Source organism: Musa acuminata, chromosome BXJ1-11 (genome assembly GCF_036884655.1).
Source record: "Musa acuminata AAA Group cultivar baxijiao chromosome BXJ1-11, Cavendish_Baxijiao_AAA, whole genome shotgun sequence".
NCBI classification, from domain to species: Eukaryota; Viridiplantae; Streptophyta; class Magnoliopsida; order Zingiberales; family Musaceae; genus Musa; species Musa acuminata.
The window spans coordinates 3,555,592-3,571,330 of record NC_088337.1 but is presented as its reverse complement, the minus strand read 5'-3'; the positions used below and the strand labels follow the sequence as shown (position 1 = coordinate 3,571,330).

The 15,739-nt window shown below is 35.9% G+C and overlaps 2 protein-coding genes across 2 annotated transcripts; one reads left to right on the top strand and one right to left on the bottom strand.

Annotated features, from left to right (window-relative positions):
• The first annotated feature begins 602 nt into the window (after positions 1-602).
• LOC103970382 (vesicle-associated protein 1-1) lies at positions 603-8,438 on the top strand. The gene is made up of 8 exons (XM_009384145.3): positions 603-871; positions 977-1,047; positions 1,186-1,267; positions 1,350-1,465; positions 1,563-1,727; positions 1,815-1,862; positions 6,287-6,364; positions 8,055-8,438. Exons 1-8 carry the CDS (start codon positions 820-822, stop codon positions 8,160-8,162), a joined length of 720 nt encoding a protein of 239 aa, XP_009382420.2. The 5' UTR covers positions 603-819; the 3' UTR covers positions 8,163-8,438.
• A 397-nt stretch (positions 8,439-8,835) lies between these two features.
• LOC103970381 (uncharacterized) lies at positions 8,836-14,078 on the bottom strand. The gene is made up of 2 exons (XM_018820614.2): positions 13,279-14,078; positions 8,836-9,100 (listed from the first exon to the last, which is right to left on the bottom strand). The coding sequence occupies exons 1-2, from the start codon at positions 13,941-13,943 to the stop codon at positions 9,091-9,093; spliced, it is 675 nt and encodes a 224-aa protein (XP_018676159.2). The 5' UTR covers positions 13,944-14,078; the 3' UTR covers positions 8,836-9,090.
• Positions 14,079-15,739: the final 1,661 nt, after the last annotated feature.

The window sequence follows — 15,739 nt, the reverse complement described above, 5'->3', positions numbered from 1 at the left end:
ACTGGTCCATAAGGTTAATTGATCCAATTATAATATTTTTAATAATAGAAAATTTATATTATCGTAAAAATACTATAACATAATTTTTTATAAATATACTATTATAATATTATTACACTATATTACAGTGTTTTCACTCTATGTTATAATATTTTTTTAGTAACATTAGGAAAACATTGTAATACAATGATAGGCATTATATTTTTGTATGCCTTATAATGTTTTTGTGATATTACTAAAATTGCTATAATAACAGTATAAAAATATTAGGGAATTATAAAAATAGGAAATAATTTTTGAGAAAACTCAAAAAATAAATTTATTAGTTGTGATTGAGGAGCCAAAGTCATTTTAAAGTTATGGTAAAGGTCATTTAACGAGTTCCATCACTAATATAGTATGAGCAATGTAGCTTAGTAGAGAATTATTCGCTCTAAGATGAATCTGATAAGAATTCACCTCTTTAGGTTGGATCCTAAGATGGATATGATATAATGTAAATTAGCGAGAATATTCCATAACGGCTAATATTTTATATGATGATGTAAATATTATTTTTCTTACATTTAATTCGAAAAGATTGCCATTGGCAGAAGAGGCCAATTAGGTTTAATTAATGAGAAAGGATAGCCACCTTCCCCATTTCCACGTTCGCGCTCGCTTCGGCCTCCGTGACTCGACTCCCTCGAGCCCGAAGGAGTTCGATTTTCTTCTCCTTTTCCTACCTTTTACCTCGTATTTTTCTTTTGATTCTCCGCTCTCTTCGTTCTTCCTACGTTTTTTGGCCGGCGTGGTGGGTGGGCTGAAGGCGAACCCGACATGAGTTCCGGAGGGTTGCTCGAAATCGATCCCCTGGAGCTCAAGTTCCCTTGTGAGTTCGATTCCCCTTCCTTCTTTTGGTGACTTTCTGGAGTTTTCAGATTATTTGCTTTCTGATCTTTGGTTGTTTTTTCTTTCTGTGATTTGATCGGAGAAGTCGAAGTTAAGAAGCAGATCTCGTGCTCGCTGCAGTTAACCAACAAGTCGGATGATTACGTCGCGTTTAAGGTTGTCGATTTAGGTTTTTTTTTTGCCCTTTTTTCCCATTTTGTGTGCTACATTTTGTGGAACCCTACAAAGCTGCAATCTTTTTATCGTTTCTTGGAATTTTCTTTTGTAAAGTTGGAATCTTTGATTTGTATATAGGTGAAGACGACAAGCCCAAAGAAGTACTGTGTCAGGCCGAATGCTGGGATCGTGCTGCCTCGATCCACATGTGATTTAATTGGTAGGCTTCGCTGCCCTCGATTTCCGTACTTGGAAGGAAGCAACTGCATATTTTCTTCTAATAAGGATACAATTTGCTTCAGTTACAATGCAATCACAGCGTGAAGGTCCTCCTGACATGCAATGCAAAGACAAGTTCCTTGTCCAGAGTGTCATCATTGACCAAACCGCTACTACAAAAGACATCACCACGGAAATGGTACTTGTGGTTGCCAGCAATTATATTACAGCAGTTGCAATTGTGGTGATGTATGTATTGTCTTGAGGATTGACAAATGTCTTCATTCTTGTTTTAGTTTGCAAAGGAGTCGGGGAATGTGGTGGATGAGGTGAAATTGCGAGTGACCTATGTCTCACCACCTCAACCACCTTCGCCGGTACCTGAGGGTTCGGAAGAGGGCTCATCACCTAGGCCTTCTGTCTCAGAGAATGGAAATCTGAGTTCTTCAGAATTACTTGCTGTGAGTATTTAACATGACAAGTTTATGCACACATTTCTTTGGTGTGTTCTTTTAATTTAAAGGATATTGGTCATAATATAATCTCAGGCAACAAGAGCATATGCCGAAAATATTCAGCAAGAAAAATCTTCTGAGGTGAGTTCTCTTCTTCTTTTTACGGAGTTCTAATTAATTTTATTATTCAAGTATTGTAGATAGTGTGCTGTTCGATTTCTTTTTTGACAGTTGACTTTTATATTTTTATGTTGTTTTTTTTTTTAACAAAAGAACCAAAACATCTATTAATAAAGTAGCCAGAGGTTACAAAAGAGATGGGTAAAGAAACCTAGTCAAAAGTCTCACCCCTCCCCCCAGGAATGAAAACCTCCCTGGGTTCTTCCACAATTAGCCAGTCTGTGAGCATTTCCATTTCAGGTCTGATTAATATGTATGAAAAGCTTAGCATTGGCTTCCCTAGCCAAGCTTAAAATATCCTTGTACAAGGATTGCAAATCCCAAGGGATGGATACAAAATTATTCACAAAATTGATCCACTCCTTAGAATCCGACCAGATCTTCACCCCTTGCCATCCATCAGCTTTCATTCGCTGTAGTGCACTAAGGATAGCCATGCCTTCAGCTTGTACCAGGCTGGCCACACAGCAATCCGCACACCCTGCAGCTATAATCTGCCCTCCTGCCGCCTTGGTTATAAAATTACTTACACTTTGACACCTCGCTGCAGTGCGCTAAGGAACGAGGACCACTCAATTTTTTTTGACACCCTGCAGCTCAATTTCTCCAATATCTATCTCCAATACATGAGATAGATGTGCAAAATAAGATGGGAAACATTACAAAATGCTCGGGGGTGTCAATTTCTTTTTTGCTTACTTTTGTTGTATTGTAAGCAATAAGTTACTTTCTTTATAAACCTTATATGGTAAAAACTTGTGGAACATTGAGATCCATAAAATATTATTGGTTTCACAATTATTTTATAAATTTTTTCTTTTAATCTCAAAGGTATTCAATGATCACACAAGCCTGATCCCCTCTGTCATTTTAATTATCCTATTTTTACTCTATAAATAATAAATCCATCAATCTCTTAATCTTGTTGAATAATTGATCCAAGATACCTAAAGCTTTTACTTAAAAGACTTTTTGTCTATCCAATTCAACTATATTCTCTTGTTTATTTCTAGAATTACTAAAATTATATTTTATATATTCAATTTTATTCGTACTTAATATTAAACTTTTAGTTTCTAAGGCTTACATCCATAGCTAAAGTTTAAATTAATTCTACGTAGACTCTCATAACTAAGTTAATATCATCAGCAAATAATATATACCATGGAGACCTATCATATAAATGACTTGTAGGTTCATCCATTATCAATGTAAAAAGGTTGAGACTTAATACGAATCCTTGATGTAATCATATGCTAGTAGGAAACTCACTAGACACACCTCCTATAGTTGACACTAGTAGCTACATTATCATACATATCTTTAATAACATCAATATAATTAGTGAATAGCTTTTCTTTTCTAAAACCCACTATAATAAATCTCTAGGAACTCTTTCAGAGGCTTTCTCCAAGTCAATAAAAATCATATGCAAATCTTTCTCTTTTTCCCTATACTTTTTAATTGATTGCCTTAATAAATAAATAGCGTCTATGGTTGATCTTCCAAGCATAAAATCAAATTGATTTTCTAAGATATTTGTTTCAAGCTTTATCCTACATTCGATTACTCTTTCGCAAAGTTTTATAATATGTCTCATGATCTTAATTCCTCTATAATATAAATAATTTTGTGTGTCACCCTTATTTTTGTAAATTGACAATAAAATACTCTTTCTTTATTCGTCAAGCATCCTTCCGAATCCCATGATTTTGTTAAATAAGTTAGTTAACCAAGCTACTATCTTGTTCCATAAACTTTTCTAGATAATAGGAATATTGTCAGGCCTCACACTCTTAGTAATTTTATATCATTTTTAATGCATCTTTTACTTCATTACTTTTAATTTTATGAACAAATCCATTATTATTTATCGTTAAATCTAAGTCATGTGTCAAATATTTATTAAATAATTTATAAAAATAATTTTTTATCTTTTCTTAATCTCGTTATCATTAACAAGTATTCTTTAATCTTCGTCTTTAATGCATTTGATAACCTAAATCCTTACACTTTCTTTTCTTAGCTTTAGCAATTCGATATATATCTTTTTTACCATATTTAATATCTAATTTATTATAAAAATTATTATAAGCTTTATATCTTACCATACTAATCGCTTTTATAGCCACTTTTTTAGATTTTTTGTATCTTTTAATTTTTTTCTCATTTTTATAATTTTATCAATCTTTAAAATATAATCATTTAGTAGAAATTATTTTTTGAACTTCCTTACACTACCACCAACTCTCTCTTAAGATTACACCTCTATCTTTAGTTTCACCAAAAATTTTCTTTGTTAAGCTTCTAATTTTTTTAGTCATCGTAGTCTAAATAATATTAATATTATCCTCATCTAAGTTCCAAGTCGTCTCTCTTTCCATCTTATTCTTAAAAGTGTTTACATTATCATCTTTAAAATTCCACCATCTAGTCCTTATAAAATTTTCTATTATCTTTTTCTTCTTTCAATTTTTACAGTAAATATTTAATGACATCAACCTATATTGATTTATTAAACTTTCACTAGGTATAACTTTATATTTCTTACAAATAACTTTATTTATCTTTATAGTGAGAAAAAAAATTTATTTGATTATAGTGGTGGCCACTCTTATAAGTAATTAAATGTTCAGCTCTCTTCTTAAAGTGAGTATTTACAATTATAAAATCATACGAAGATGTAAAATCTAAAATCATACCATCATCTTCATTTCTCTCACTATAACCAAAGCCCCTATGCACCCATTTATATTCATCATATGATTTTCCTATATGACCATTCAAATCTCTTCCAATTATAGTTTTTCGATTATAGGCATTCCTTGAATGATATCATCTAAGCTTTCCCAAAATTCTCTTTTGGTTTGATCATTCAATCCGACTTGAGGGGCGTAAGTACTAATGACATTCAAAGCATCTTATCCTTTCACAAATTTTAGAACTATAATTTTATCTCTAAATCCTTTTACATCTATAACATTGTTCTTAAGATCCTTATTAACAGCAATTCCTACATCATTTCTGTGTTTAACTTTTCCACTATACCAAATTTTAAAATTAGATTTTTTTCCTACCCACTTAGTCTCTTGTAAACAAATAATATTTATTCTTTTTATGATCATATTGTCTATTATTTATAATCCCTTCCCTAAAAGTGTTCTCATGTTCCAAGTTGTTAACCTAATCCTCTGTTTTTGACTAATTTCTTTACTCCCATTGATCCAAAACAATAAGAGAACTCTTGCCTACTTGACACCCCATTTGGGCACGATGTGATAGGCCGCTTCCGGGCAACATCCTAGCCCACCATTTGCAATTCCGAACCTCTAGGTGGTGAAGGTGCCTCGCGTCGCTTCCGGGTGACGACCTAGCTCTATATTGAAATCGGTTATGATCCATGTTCATGAGATCTGATATAGTTTTACACATGGTTCGTCTGATTGGTATATAGTACGGTACGTACTTCTGTACCAACACATGGTACAATGGAGCATATTGATAAACCAGTATATACCACCTATACCAGTCTCTTATCGGATCGGTACGTACCACTTGTACCATATGGTATGCCACGGGACGACAAACTTTGGGTTTACGCTGATTGTCAATGACCTAACGAAACCCTTTATCTTTTTCATATGGGCTTGGGATCGACGTTGGCACTAGTAAATGTCTGCGTACTAAATGGAATGAGGTGGGTCCAACTACTCTATGACAGCAATATATGTGTGCAAGGATATTTCTTATTAATATGTAATTAACTGGTTTTAAGTTCACTTAGGCAAGCTAATGATTCAAGCACAGATGTAGATTTGTTCATGTGCCTGCATCTTATCTCTGAAAACTTAGGGGTTTTTATGTGAATTGGCATGTGAAATACAAGAAAAGTAAAACATTATATCTACAAGACTGATGTACGAAGGATGAAATCTCCCATGCTTAATAACTGGTAAACATTTCTTTGGTACCCTCAAATTGATTCTTGAGTTGCAATTGGTTATCCTACCAGATGGGCAACTTATCTCCTCAATCTGAACAAGTTACATGATCTTTTGGTATTTTGACAAATATATAGCCAGCTAACCAAACCAGGAGAATATTTTCAAATTATACATCAAATCTACATGCATAATTGCTGGTCATCATCTTTGCACTCTCTCTGCAGTGGCTATAAGGTTCTTACTTGGAAGTATTGGTTCTTTATGTACAGAAAAATTCTACTTTTGTGTTCCATGATTAGTTTATCCTTATCTGATGCATGTTTCTATCATGCACTCAAAACACTCCTCATTTGTGTTTTACTAGAAAGTTTGACCGCTGCCTCTTGCCATCATGGATTAAGTTACTTGAGTGATCTTTAATCGACTTTTTTTTTAATACAGAATTTGGTTATAATTTCAAGGTTGGCTGAGGAGAAGACCACTGCTATCCAACAGAACAATAAACTTCGACAAGAACTGGTAAACACTGGCATGGATAATCATGTGACAGGACTCTTTTTCATGCTATTAAATCAAATCTTGTTGCATATGGCATACATCATAGAACAAGGTAATAGTTTAACAGATATTTTGGTAAGAAGCTTGTACAGAATTCTGACGTAAGCTCCGGAACTCTTGAACAGATTCTCTTCCTGGTTTATATGATGCCTTCTTTTGCTTGATGCTTCAATTTTTATGTACTCGAAAGCAAGGTTTGCCGTACCGGACTGTACCGCCCGGTACGGGCGGTACGTACCGGTCCGACATCAGGCTAGCGGTACGCGGACCGCCCTGTACCGGTCCGCCCGTACCTAGCACTGTAGTAGTGCACTGTAGCACTGCTACAGTGCCCGATACACCTGGGTGTACCGAGCGGTATACCGTACCGTACCGGTACCGAGCCCGGGTCGAAACGCCGGTACGGTACGGTACAGCGAACCTTGCTCGAAAGTTCCTAATGCTTATTTGCTGGTGTTAGGTGCCATAGAGACCCATTATTGTTAATATTACATAGTTTGTTGTCTTTTGGTACAGCTAAAATATTTTCCACTGACATATTCCAGTTGCAAAGGCTAATAACCATGGTAACAAAGTCTGATCTATTATGTTCTTGATGACCTCCATTCATTTGTATATATCGAAAAGCAGTGATACAACAATCATGAACATTCTGTTTCTTCGGTTCAAGTAAGTCAGTACTAGGTTTCACTACCAGGGCCCACGTAGGTTGTGAACTGGCTGTCGTCAACTTTCTTAATCTAAAATAGATTTGAGATGTAATAGCACTTTAGTTTACATGTATTTGTGTGTTTATGCAAGTTAACCTCTCTTTGAAATAGATTAAACAGGTCTTTGGGAAGTTTGTTCCCGTTATTGCATCCTGATAATGTTAACCTAGATACTTTATTTATAGAACAGTTCTATTGTCCGTCCATTAGATAAAGGGGTTACTTACGATGCATATATATGGATTGAATCAACTCCTTGATTCAAGTTGGATTGTGTTGGTGGGTCCGTGAATAAAAACTGAAAAACTTTAGATTATATCGCCAACAGATGGGATTACAGAAAATGTTAAAGTATCATATTCTATCTCTTGAATTAACAAAATATAAATGGGACACTCTGTAGGTTTGACCCTTGTTCAGATTGTTGTTGTTTGGCGTCGCTCCTTTCAAGGAATTGACAAAGCTTTCTTTGCTTACCTTCTGCCCGTTGATTGTTTTCAGATTCCATCATTGGTGTGTTCCCTGCCTGTAATAATGGTTATGGACCTTTTTTAATTATAGTACTGAGTAAATTGTGCAGCATGTTCTGTTTGTTTTGCATGGTCAAAAGTCAGAGCGAAATTATAACAAGTTATCTCATTTGACAAAACATTCAGCTATCCTAAATCCCTGATCTCTTGATGAAGCTTGCGAAACCAGGATTTATGGTTTCAATCGTCATCATTACAAGTACTTTCTGTATGTGGTAGGAAGCAAAAGGAATTTTGGCATCGGTTGAAGATATGCACTTAGACATGAAGATGAACTGCATTCGTTGCAATTCCAGAACATGAGAATAGTACATATTATTGTTAATGAGTCAGTTTTATGCAGTGAGCATGGGTGGCTTCATCAGAGTTTATAGACATTCTGCAACAATTCTTTCTTTTCATTGAATGCAGGAACTTGTGAGGCGAGAAGTCAGCAAGCAACAAGGTGGCTTCTCATTCATGTTTGTGGTGATTATTGCGTTGCTTGGAATTTTTATGGGGTACATGTTCAAGAAGTAAGATTCAATTGTAGCCCTTCTCATTGATTTGACTGCCATAGATTGTGTTAGGTTCCTTGTAGGATTTTAGTGATGGCTCTCACCTAAGGTGTGATGGGTTCATCTGTGTAACATCTGCTGCTATGGTGTGTGATTTCAGAGTGCTTTGCCTCCTTTGTGTATTTCATACTAATGTGTAGAAGAACTTGTTTGTGAGCAAGTTCTATGAAGAATCTCAAACATTGAATTCGTGATTAAGAAAGAGTACAACTAGCTCTGGAAAAGCTTGATTTCACGACATCCATCTTCGGTTTCTTTATTCATTTAAGCTCTGTGAGATCTAATGAGGTTGATGTTTTAAAGACATGATTATTCAGAGGAAAATGAAAAATTCAAGTAATTCAAGCTATTTCAATTTTGAGTTTTATAATGATATTAGTCGTATAAATTTATTTATTAAAAGTTGAGAGCTTAAAATTGTATTTAATTAAATTTATAGATAAAATATTAAAATAGTGATGTACCAAACTCTCTCATTAAAGGTTGAAGGTTTGAGATTTTGTAGGACAAATTTAGGATTGTAAAATTATATTAAGGTATTTTATCGATATTTGGATTGATATATATCAACATGTACTAATGTAGCAATACATGACACATCAATATATATTAAAAAAATATGAAAAAGAGAAAAATAAAAGATGGAAAACCTAATTGAAAGATAGGTCGTTTGAAGCCAAATAATTTCATAACAAACCGAGGACATAACTCTATATTCAGCTTTAGTAGAAGATGTATATACTCTCTCTCTCTCTCTCTTTCTCTTATTTTTTGCAGTTTCATGAAACAAGAGCATCACCAAGATATATACACCAACTTGTTGTAGATTGATGAGAATCTGAACACTCTGTCCAATGAGCGTCGCTATAAGCTTGGAGGATAAGAGAAAATCAAATCTTCCTGCAATAAAAAAAGAAAACAATTTGTTTAGGAAAAATAGTCATATAAAACGATACATGAACAGTTATGTGGACAATGATTTCCCACGGCAGCAACACCATCAAATCTGGACATCCCTATCATATGCTAGAGACCCAAGGAAAGTAAGAACTAAAATATTTTTCAAGATGCAAAAATACACAGATATAAAGGCTGACATAAAAGCTAAAACCATGCAAGAACTCACAAAACCATCTTGTCATTTGGCTTATCAGGATCTTAGTTATAACTTTAATGTACTGCTGTCCAACCATTGTCTATGATCTCCTCCAAATAGATTCTTAATATCTTATATATTGCGCTTCTGGTAAGTTTGCTGTTTGATCCTTGAGGCTTATCTTGCAACTGAAAATTTTTCTTCCAGCAATAGCTGGCACTATGTTTATGCACAGGAAGACTTGAATAAACTTAAGTCATACCATTTGCAGTATCCACAATGGAACATACAGCTCACTGACAGTATCATGTTCTTCACCATGACACAACAATTTGGTAACTGATTGAAGTCTTCTTATCATGTGATGCATTCCCAGTGGTCAAGCCTTGGGGAGACCAGACCTGAGACGCAAACCAGAAGCCATACCAACATGATGCTTATTTCACATAATCATCCATTATGTCTCTAACTAAGATTCATTCTTAGATGAATTTTGCACAACATATTACGAAAAAAATTAAGGGACTGACAATCCCATCCTTCTGCAAGCACAATGTTTTTTTACCCTTGTCTGGTTTTTCCATCACATGCTTCATGTATCATTAGTGGAAATACCTCAGGATATGTTTTGAAATGTTACTTGCCTAGTCCTAAAGATCCTAGGCTTAAGCAATCATAACTTGCATCAGACCTTATTGCCCATGAGGTTTCTAACTTTTGAAGCTTATCCACGCTAATTAGAACTTCTTTAGGTGTATTTATTATATTCCACTATCTTGAAAGCTATCGCAGAAATTACCCTGGCATCCTGTTCTGTATAGGTAACTCCCTATGATGAAAAATATGATTTGAAGGAAGCAAAGTTCAAAAAATTAGTGTAGTAATTTTACATTTTCCTCTGGCATATACAACAAAGTGGATGATCATTTGGGGTGGATGTGTTAAGAGGGTTTCCCTGCTATAAATTCTTCATTGACCTAACAAATTCAGGTTACATGAAATTGTTCTCAAAGAATAAACATTGTTTTGGTTTCTGATGAGATTAGCAAGTATTAAAAGTCCAATTTAGCTAAATATTATCATACAATCAAAAACTAAGCAAAGAATTTATGACAAAAGGTCGATGGCAAAGGCAAAACTCCCACTGATTTCCCTTTATTTTACTTCAATTACTCTTGGATAAAAATTCTGAAAGCTGAGTGAATTTCAGCCTCAATAAAAACTGGTTCCAGACAAAACCAACTTAACTGCTTGACACTGGCAGGAACTTCACTTCATAGCCATAAAACTGACAAAGTAGGTAAATTGATACTTGAAGCTCCACAGGAAACATACACAAACATATATGGATACACAGAGATGCATGCCGACAAGAGCTGGAGCTCACAGATGCATTCATATGTGCATGCACCATTCAGCCAATATGCATGAACAAAAACTAAGTCAGCATTTGCTAGTGATGTATACCTAAACGAAGACTTCCATGCAGAGAAAAAAACAAGCAGAATGAAGAGAGAACAGAATATGACAATTAGCCTGACATAAAACAAAGGAAGCTCAAGAGGTAAGGAATTCCTGAGAAGAAGGAACACCTAAAAATATGAACTATGTTAGAATATTGAGATGTTAGAATTTTGAATTATGAGGCCATGACAACAAATAGCATGCCATGATTCTAGCTTTCTTACAAAACATATGCATGTAAATGGTATTTGTTGTAGACCTCATAAGATTGCAACCCAAACAGGTCGACATCTACATGGAACAACAAACAACCTCGTAAGACCTACTTCAGTTTGTATAAACCATGAAAACAGTCAGTGATTTAAAAAGCGTTTGGCGCCAAAAGACGCTAAGGTCCAAAAACGCCCGAGGCGCTAGACGCTAGCCCGAGCGAAACGAGGTGCTAAAATATTAAAATATATAATATAATTAATAAATATAATTATTTAATAGTATTAAAATCAAAATAATATATCATTAATCTAATAAATACAAATACATTACTGTTACCTAGTATACTGTTAACAGTATACTGTATACTGTTAATAATATACTTTCAAAAGAGGAGAAGGAAGATGGGTGTAAGGGAAAACCGAGGGTGCAGCGACAGCGGTAAAAGTGAGCAGCGGCAACGGCAGCGAGCGACGAGCGGCAGTAGCGTGAATGCGAGCAGGGTTAGGGTTGGGCAGCGGCAGCTAATATCGATGCTTTAGTTGGTTCGATTGAACCAACTAAAGCACCGGAGACCGAACCAAACCTAAAACGCTGGTTCGGTCGCCTGGTTTAGCCCAGGCGCTCGCCCGAAGCGCCCGGCGCCTGGGCTCGGGCGAGCGCCCAGGCGGCGCCTCTTTGAAGCGCGCCGCCTGGAAGTGAAGCGAGGCGCTCGGGCCTTGCCTCGCCTCGTCCGAGCGCCCGAGCGCCTATTGAAATCACTGAAAATAGCTATGAGATCTAATATATTTAGTTTTAACTTAAGCATGCAACTTTCCACCAAGCATTGTAACAATTTCTTCATCATTCTACAAAAGCCTAATTCTTCTACTATAGCAAATATATGCTCCATTTCAAGAATATGTAATCTTCTATTATCAAATTTTCATCCTGCTAAAGATCTATGGTCATAGTCATGGTGAGAGCAGAACTTTTCAGATGCTCATCACGCCTATGCTTTTGTACTGTTGTCATTGATTTTTATAATTTTTATTTGGCTATTTAAACTATCTCGAAATGCCAATCTGAAGAAAATTGCTAGACAGCAAAGATGACACAAACAATCCCATGCTGGAATCATTGGTTCATCTAGAGAATTCAATTCTCCCTTTTTCTTCCATTACATGGCCTGAAATATATACCACATACTCATGAAACTTAGGTCTATTATGGCAAATGACCAAAACATCTATCAACTTTTTTTTGCAGTACTGTCCTTTGTTATGACTAACAATGTTAATCAATTAGAAAGACTAGCACTGTTATATGCATAGCTACAAAAATCATAAAGTTTAAGTCTAGAAGAAATTCCTTACTGAGTTTCAAGCAGTATAAAATTTTCACTCTATACTGGAGACCTCAATATAAGACACCATGAAATATGATACATAACCAAGGATGGCAACAAGTACTTTAAGAAGCCAGTCAAACGCTTGCATCAAAGTTTCCATGTATATAGTATACATTTAATAATTCTAGATTAATTTAAAAAAAAATCCTGAGCTTAAGACTTTGCCTCCAATATGCCTCCAATATGCCTCCAATATTTCATATAAGGATTCACATTTGAATTTTTGATATAAGGCTGCATATATTGTCCCTCCTAATCCCGCATTGGCGGAAACCACATTAACAATTGCTTCTTTGGAAAGACTTCGCCACAAGTTCAATTACAAAAAGTTACTTAATTGAAGCTCATAAGACATCACTCCTTTCATGCCAAAACCAAAAGATGGAATATGATTCCCACGGTTTTCACCACCAAAAACTCTTTTGGCTTCTAAATGTCCCAACCACTTTTCCAACATGCAAAACATAAGACCTTAAGATTTCTTCTTCCCCTACCAGTCGGACAAGATACATTCAAGGGACAGTGCATTAAAGTTATTAATGGATAACCATACAAAAGGGAAACTTCTCCTTCTTATTGATTAGAAACCAACAAACTTTTTCAAATTTGATAGCTTAAGAAAGCATGTGCATCAGAACGCAGTTCAAATTCAATCACCTTTCAGGTATCAACAATCAACATTTCGCACTTCTATAAACAAGTGCAAAAGAAAATAAAAAGTACCTAAATGTAATCTGTAGTGGCAAATTAGCATCAAAAAGTCGACAAAACAATATGATATCTTGTGCCAAAACCTTGGTTCATATAAGGAAAAGACAGTTCACATGTAGGGAAAAATAAACAGTTAATCAAAATGTTAACAAGGGATAAAGCACCATTTATGACTCGTATAAAAGAAGTATTTTGATGATGTCTCACCTTGAAAACCCTCGATCATGACCATTTTTCCGTGTGGCAGCCAGAAGCGCCCGCTCCCTCCCCTTTTCTTTCTTCTCTCGCTTCATCCTCTCTTCCCTCAGCTCCTCTATCGTCTTCTTCCCTGCAGTCTTCTTCCCGGAAACAGTAGCAACCCTGGAACCGCCAATTTCTTCATCAACGGCCTCCGACGACATGGCCGACGGCCGTGAGAGGTACCATGGCGCCTTCACCCCCTTCCCGACCAGCCCATACCCCAGCTTATACTTCTCGTCCTCCGGCGCCACCGGCACTGGCGCATCCTCTCTCCGGCGCTTCTTGGAGCTCTTGGAACCACCCTCTTCGGCCTCCTCCTTCTTGAATCTCTTGCCGTCACGGGTGGCCACTTTGTCCTGGGCGCCACCGAGGGAGGAGAAGTCAGAAACGCCGTCGAAGAGGTTGAAGTGACGAGAATCGTCGACGGAGGGGGGTTGTTGGTGGTGAAGGCCACGGGCGCGCCGAAGGCGGTCGAGGCGGAACTCGGCGTCACGGCGGCGGGACTGCTCGCGCTGGAGCTGCTCCTCGCGAGCTGCGGCCTCCTCGTCCTTACGGACCTTCTCGCGGTTCTCGTAGTTGTAGACGTTCCACCGCTTCTGCGGCAATATGTTGAGCCCTCCATGTCCTCCCATGGATCGATCGAGCGAATATTGGGGGTTTCGAAAGGAAGGGATCGGCGAAGACAGTTAGGGTTTGGTCTCCCGATCGATTTCGTGCGGGGAAGAAGCAAAAGGAAATACTTGTAGCGTTTTATAAGGTAACGGCAACAATATAACGCATGTTACAAAAATCCCGTCATATTCCTCCAATAGATTGGAAAGCCATTTGGACTGTCTCATAAAATAACACATTAGTTTTTTTCTTTAAATATTGTGCAATCAATCGTAGAATTGCCTCTCTCTTTTTTCCTTACATGTATCAGTTATGGCATAGCTATGTATTTAAGCATATGATTATGAACACTCAATGCAATAATAATTAGAATGTATTCTCCGGAATAATTGCATAAGATGTCCATCCACGAAAATTAAAGCAGATTTGGAGGATGAACATAATCTGCTATTTTCTCTAATTAGCTTGCAAATGAATACTGTGAGAATAATATCATGAGCTTAAGGTATTAGTTAATTTAATTGATATTTTTTTAATAATTTTAATATCATGAAGTAGTTAACAATATGTATCTTGTATTGCTTATTATTACACAAGTAATAAATATTATATTCGAATTTAATAAAATAATATGAAAATATATTGTTTCCTTCTTTCCTTTGCTTCTTTCAACCAAAAAAGATTTATATTCTGAAGAAAAGATGTGCATGTATAATTATTTTGTCTTGCTAATTCATGCTTGACAAAATCTGATAGAATTATGCAAGCTGAGATAACCTGTAGAACTCTTCATAACTTTGAAGTATTATATTGGTTGGTGGATTTGGGTTGGGCCCAACTCAGCCCAGCCTTTTACCTGTTAGTTGATGCGATATTATCACCTTACGGTCACCCTCATAATTTGTAATGTTTTATTTAACTTATATTATGATATATCACATCACGAAGAAAAAAAAAACTATATTTATATGTACGGAAAATTCACCAAAATATTTTTTACTTTTTTATCGATTAGTGCTCCTTTTTCATTTATTCACGTAGAGTATCTCTTTTTTAAAAAATATAAAATTATTTTGCCTCCATCCTATCAATTGTTGTCTTTCGCTTATGTGCTACTGCTCTCATCGTTATCCTAGTTAATCTCTTCTCCTATTTTAGTCGATCGAGTATCCTCCTTTCTGATATAAAGCTCCATGGGATCGCCTAGGAGATCTTAGTTGCCACCTATTATGCCATCAGCAACAAGTCCCTCACCTACACCCCTTAATTTGAGTGCATCATTGATCGCTTGATAGTCCTCCCATCGTCACTTGTAGTAGTCATTAATTTCTATAGTTTTCATCACGACTTGTGTTGGTGCTTATCATATATATCATTGATGTCCCTCTCATTGTCTGTCGTATTTATTAATTTATATGATTGTCATCATGACTCGTGTTGGTGCTTATCACATGTGAATTATTCCATCTATCTCAATGACCCTAGCATAAATCTCAATCATTCATCGATTCTAATCGTTATACCACCTCCCCTACTCTACTTGTCAATCTATAAGAGGCCGAGGTGATTACGAGGACACATGAGCAAGATGAGTATATAAAGGTAAGAATAATGCAGGAGCAAGATGAACAATTGATACGCGAAAATCAAAAGAATTTTTTTTAAAATAAAAAAAATCCAATGGAAAATAGATAAAATATATTAATAAAAAATGAATACTTTTTTTATATAAAAAATTTACCCTTAAATGTACTGCACATGCATCATTGGAAACTGAAGCACTGAAAGCAGACGAAGAAGTCACCCGACAGGTTTT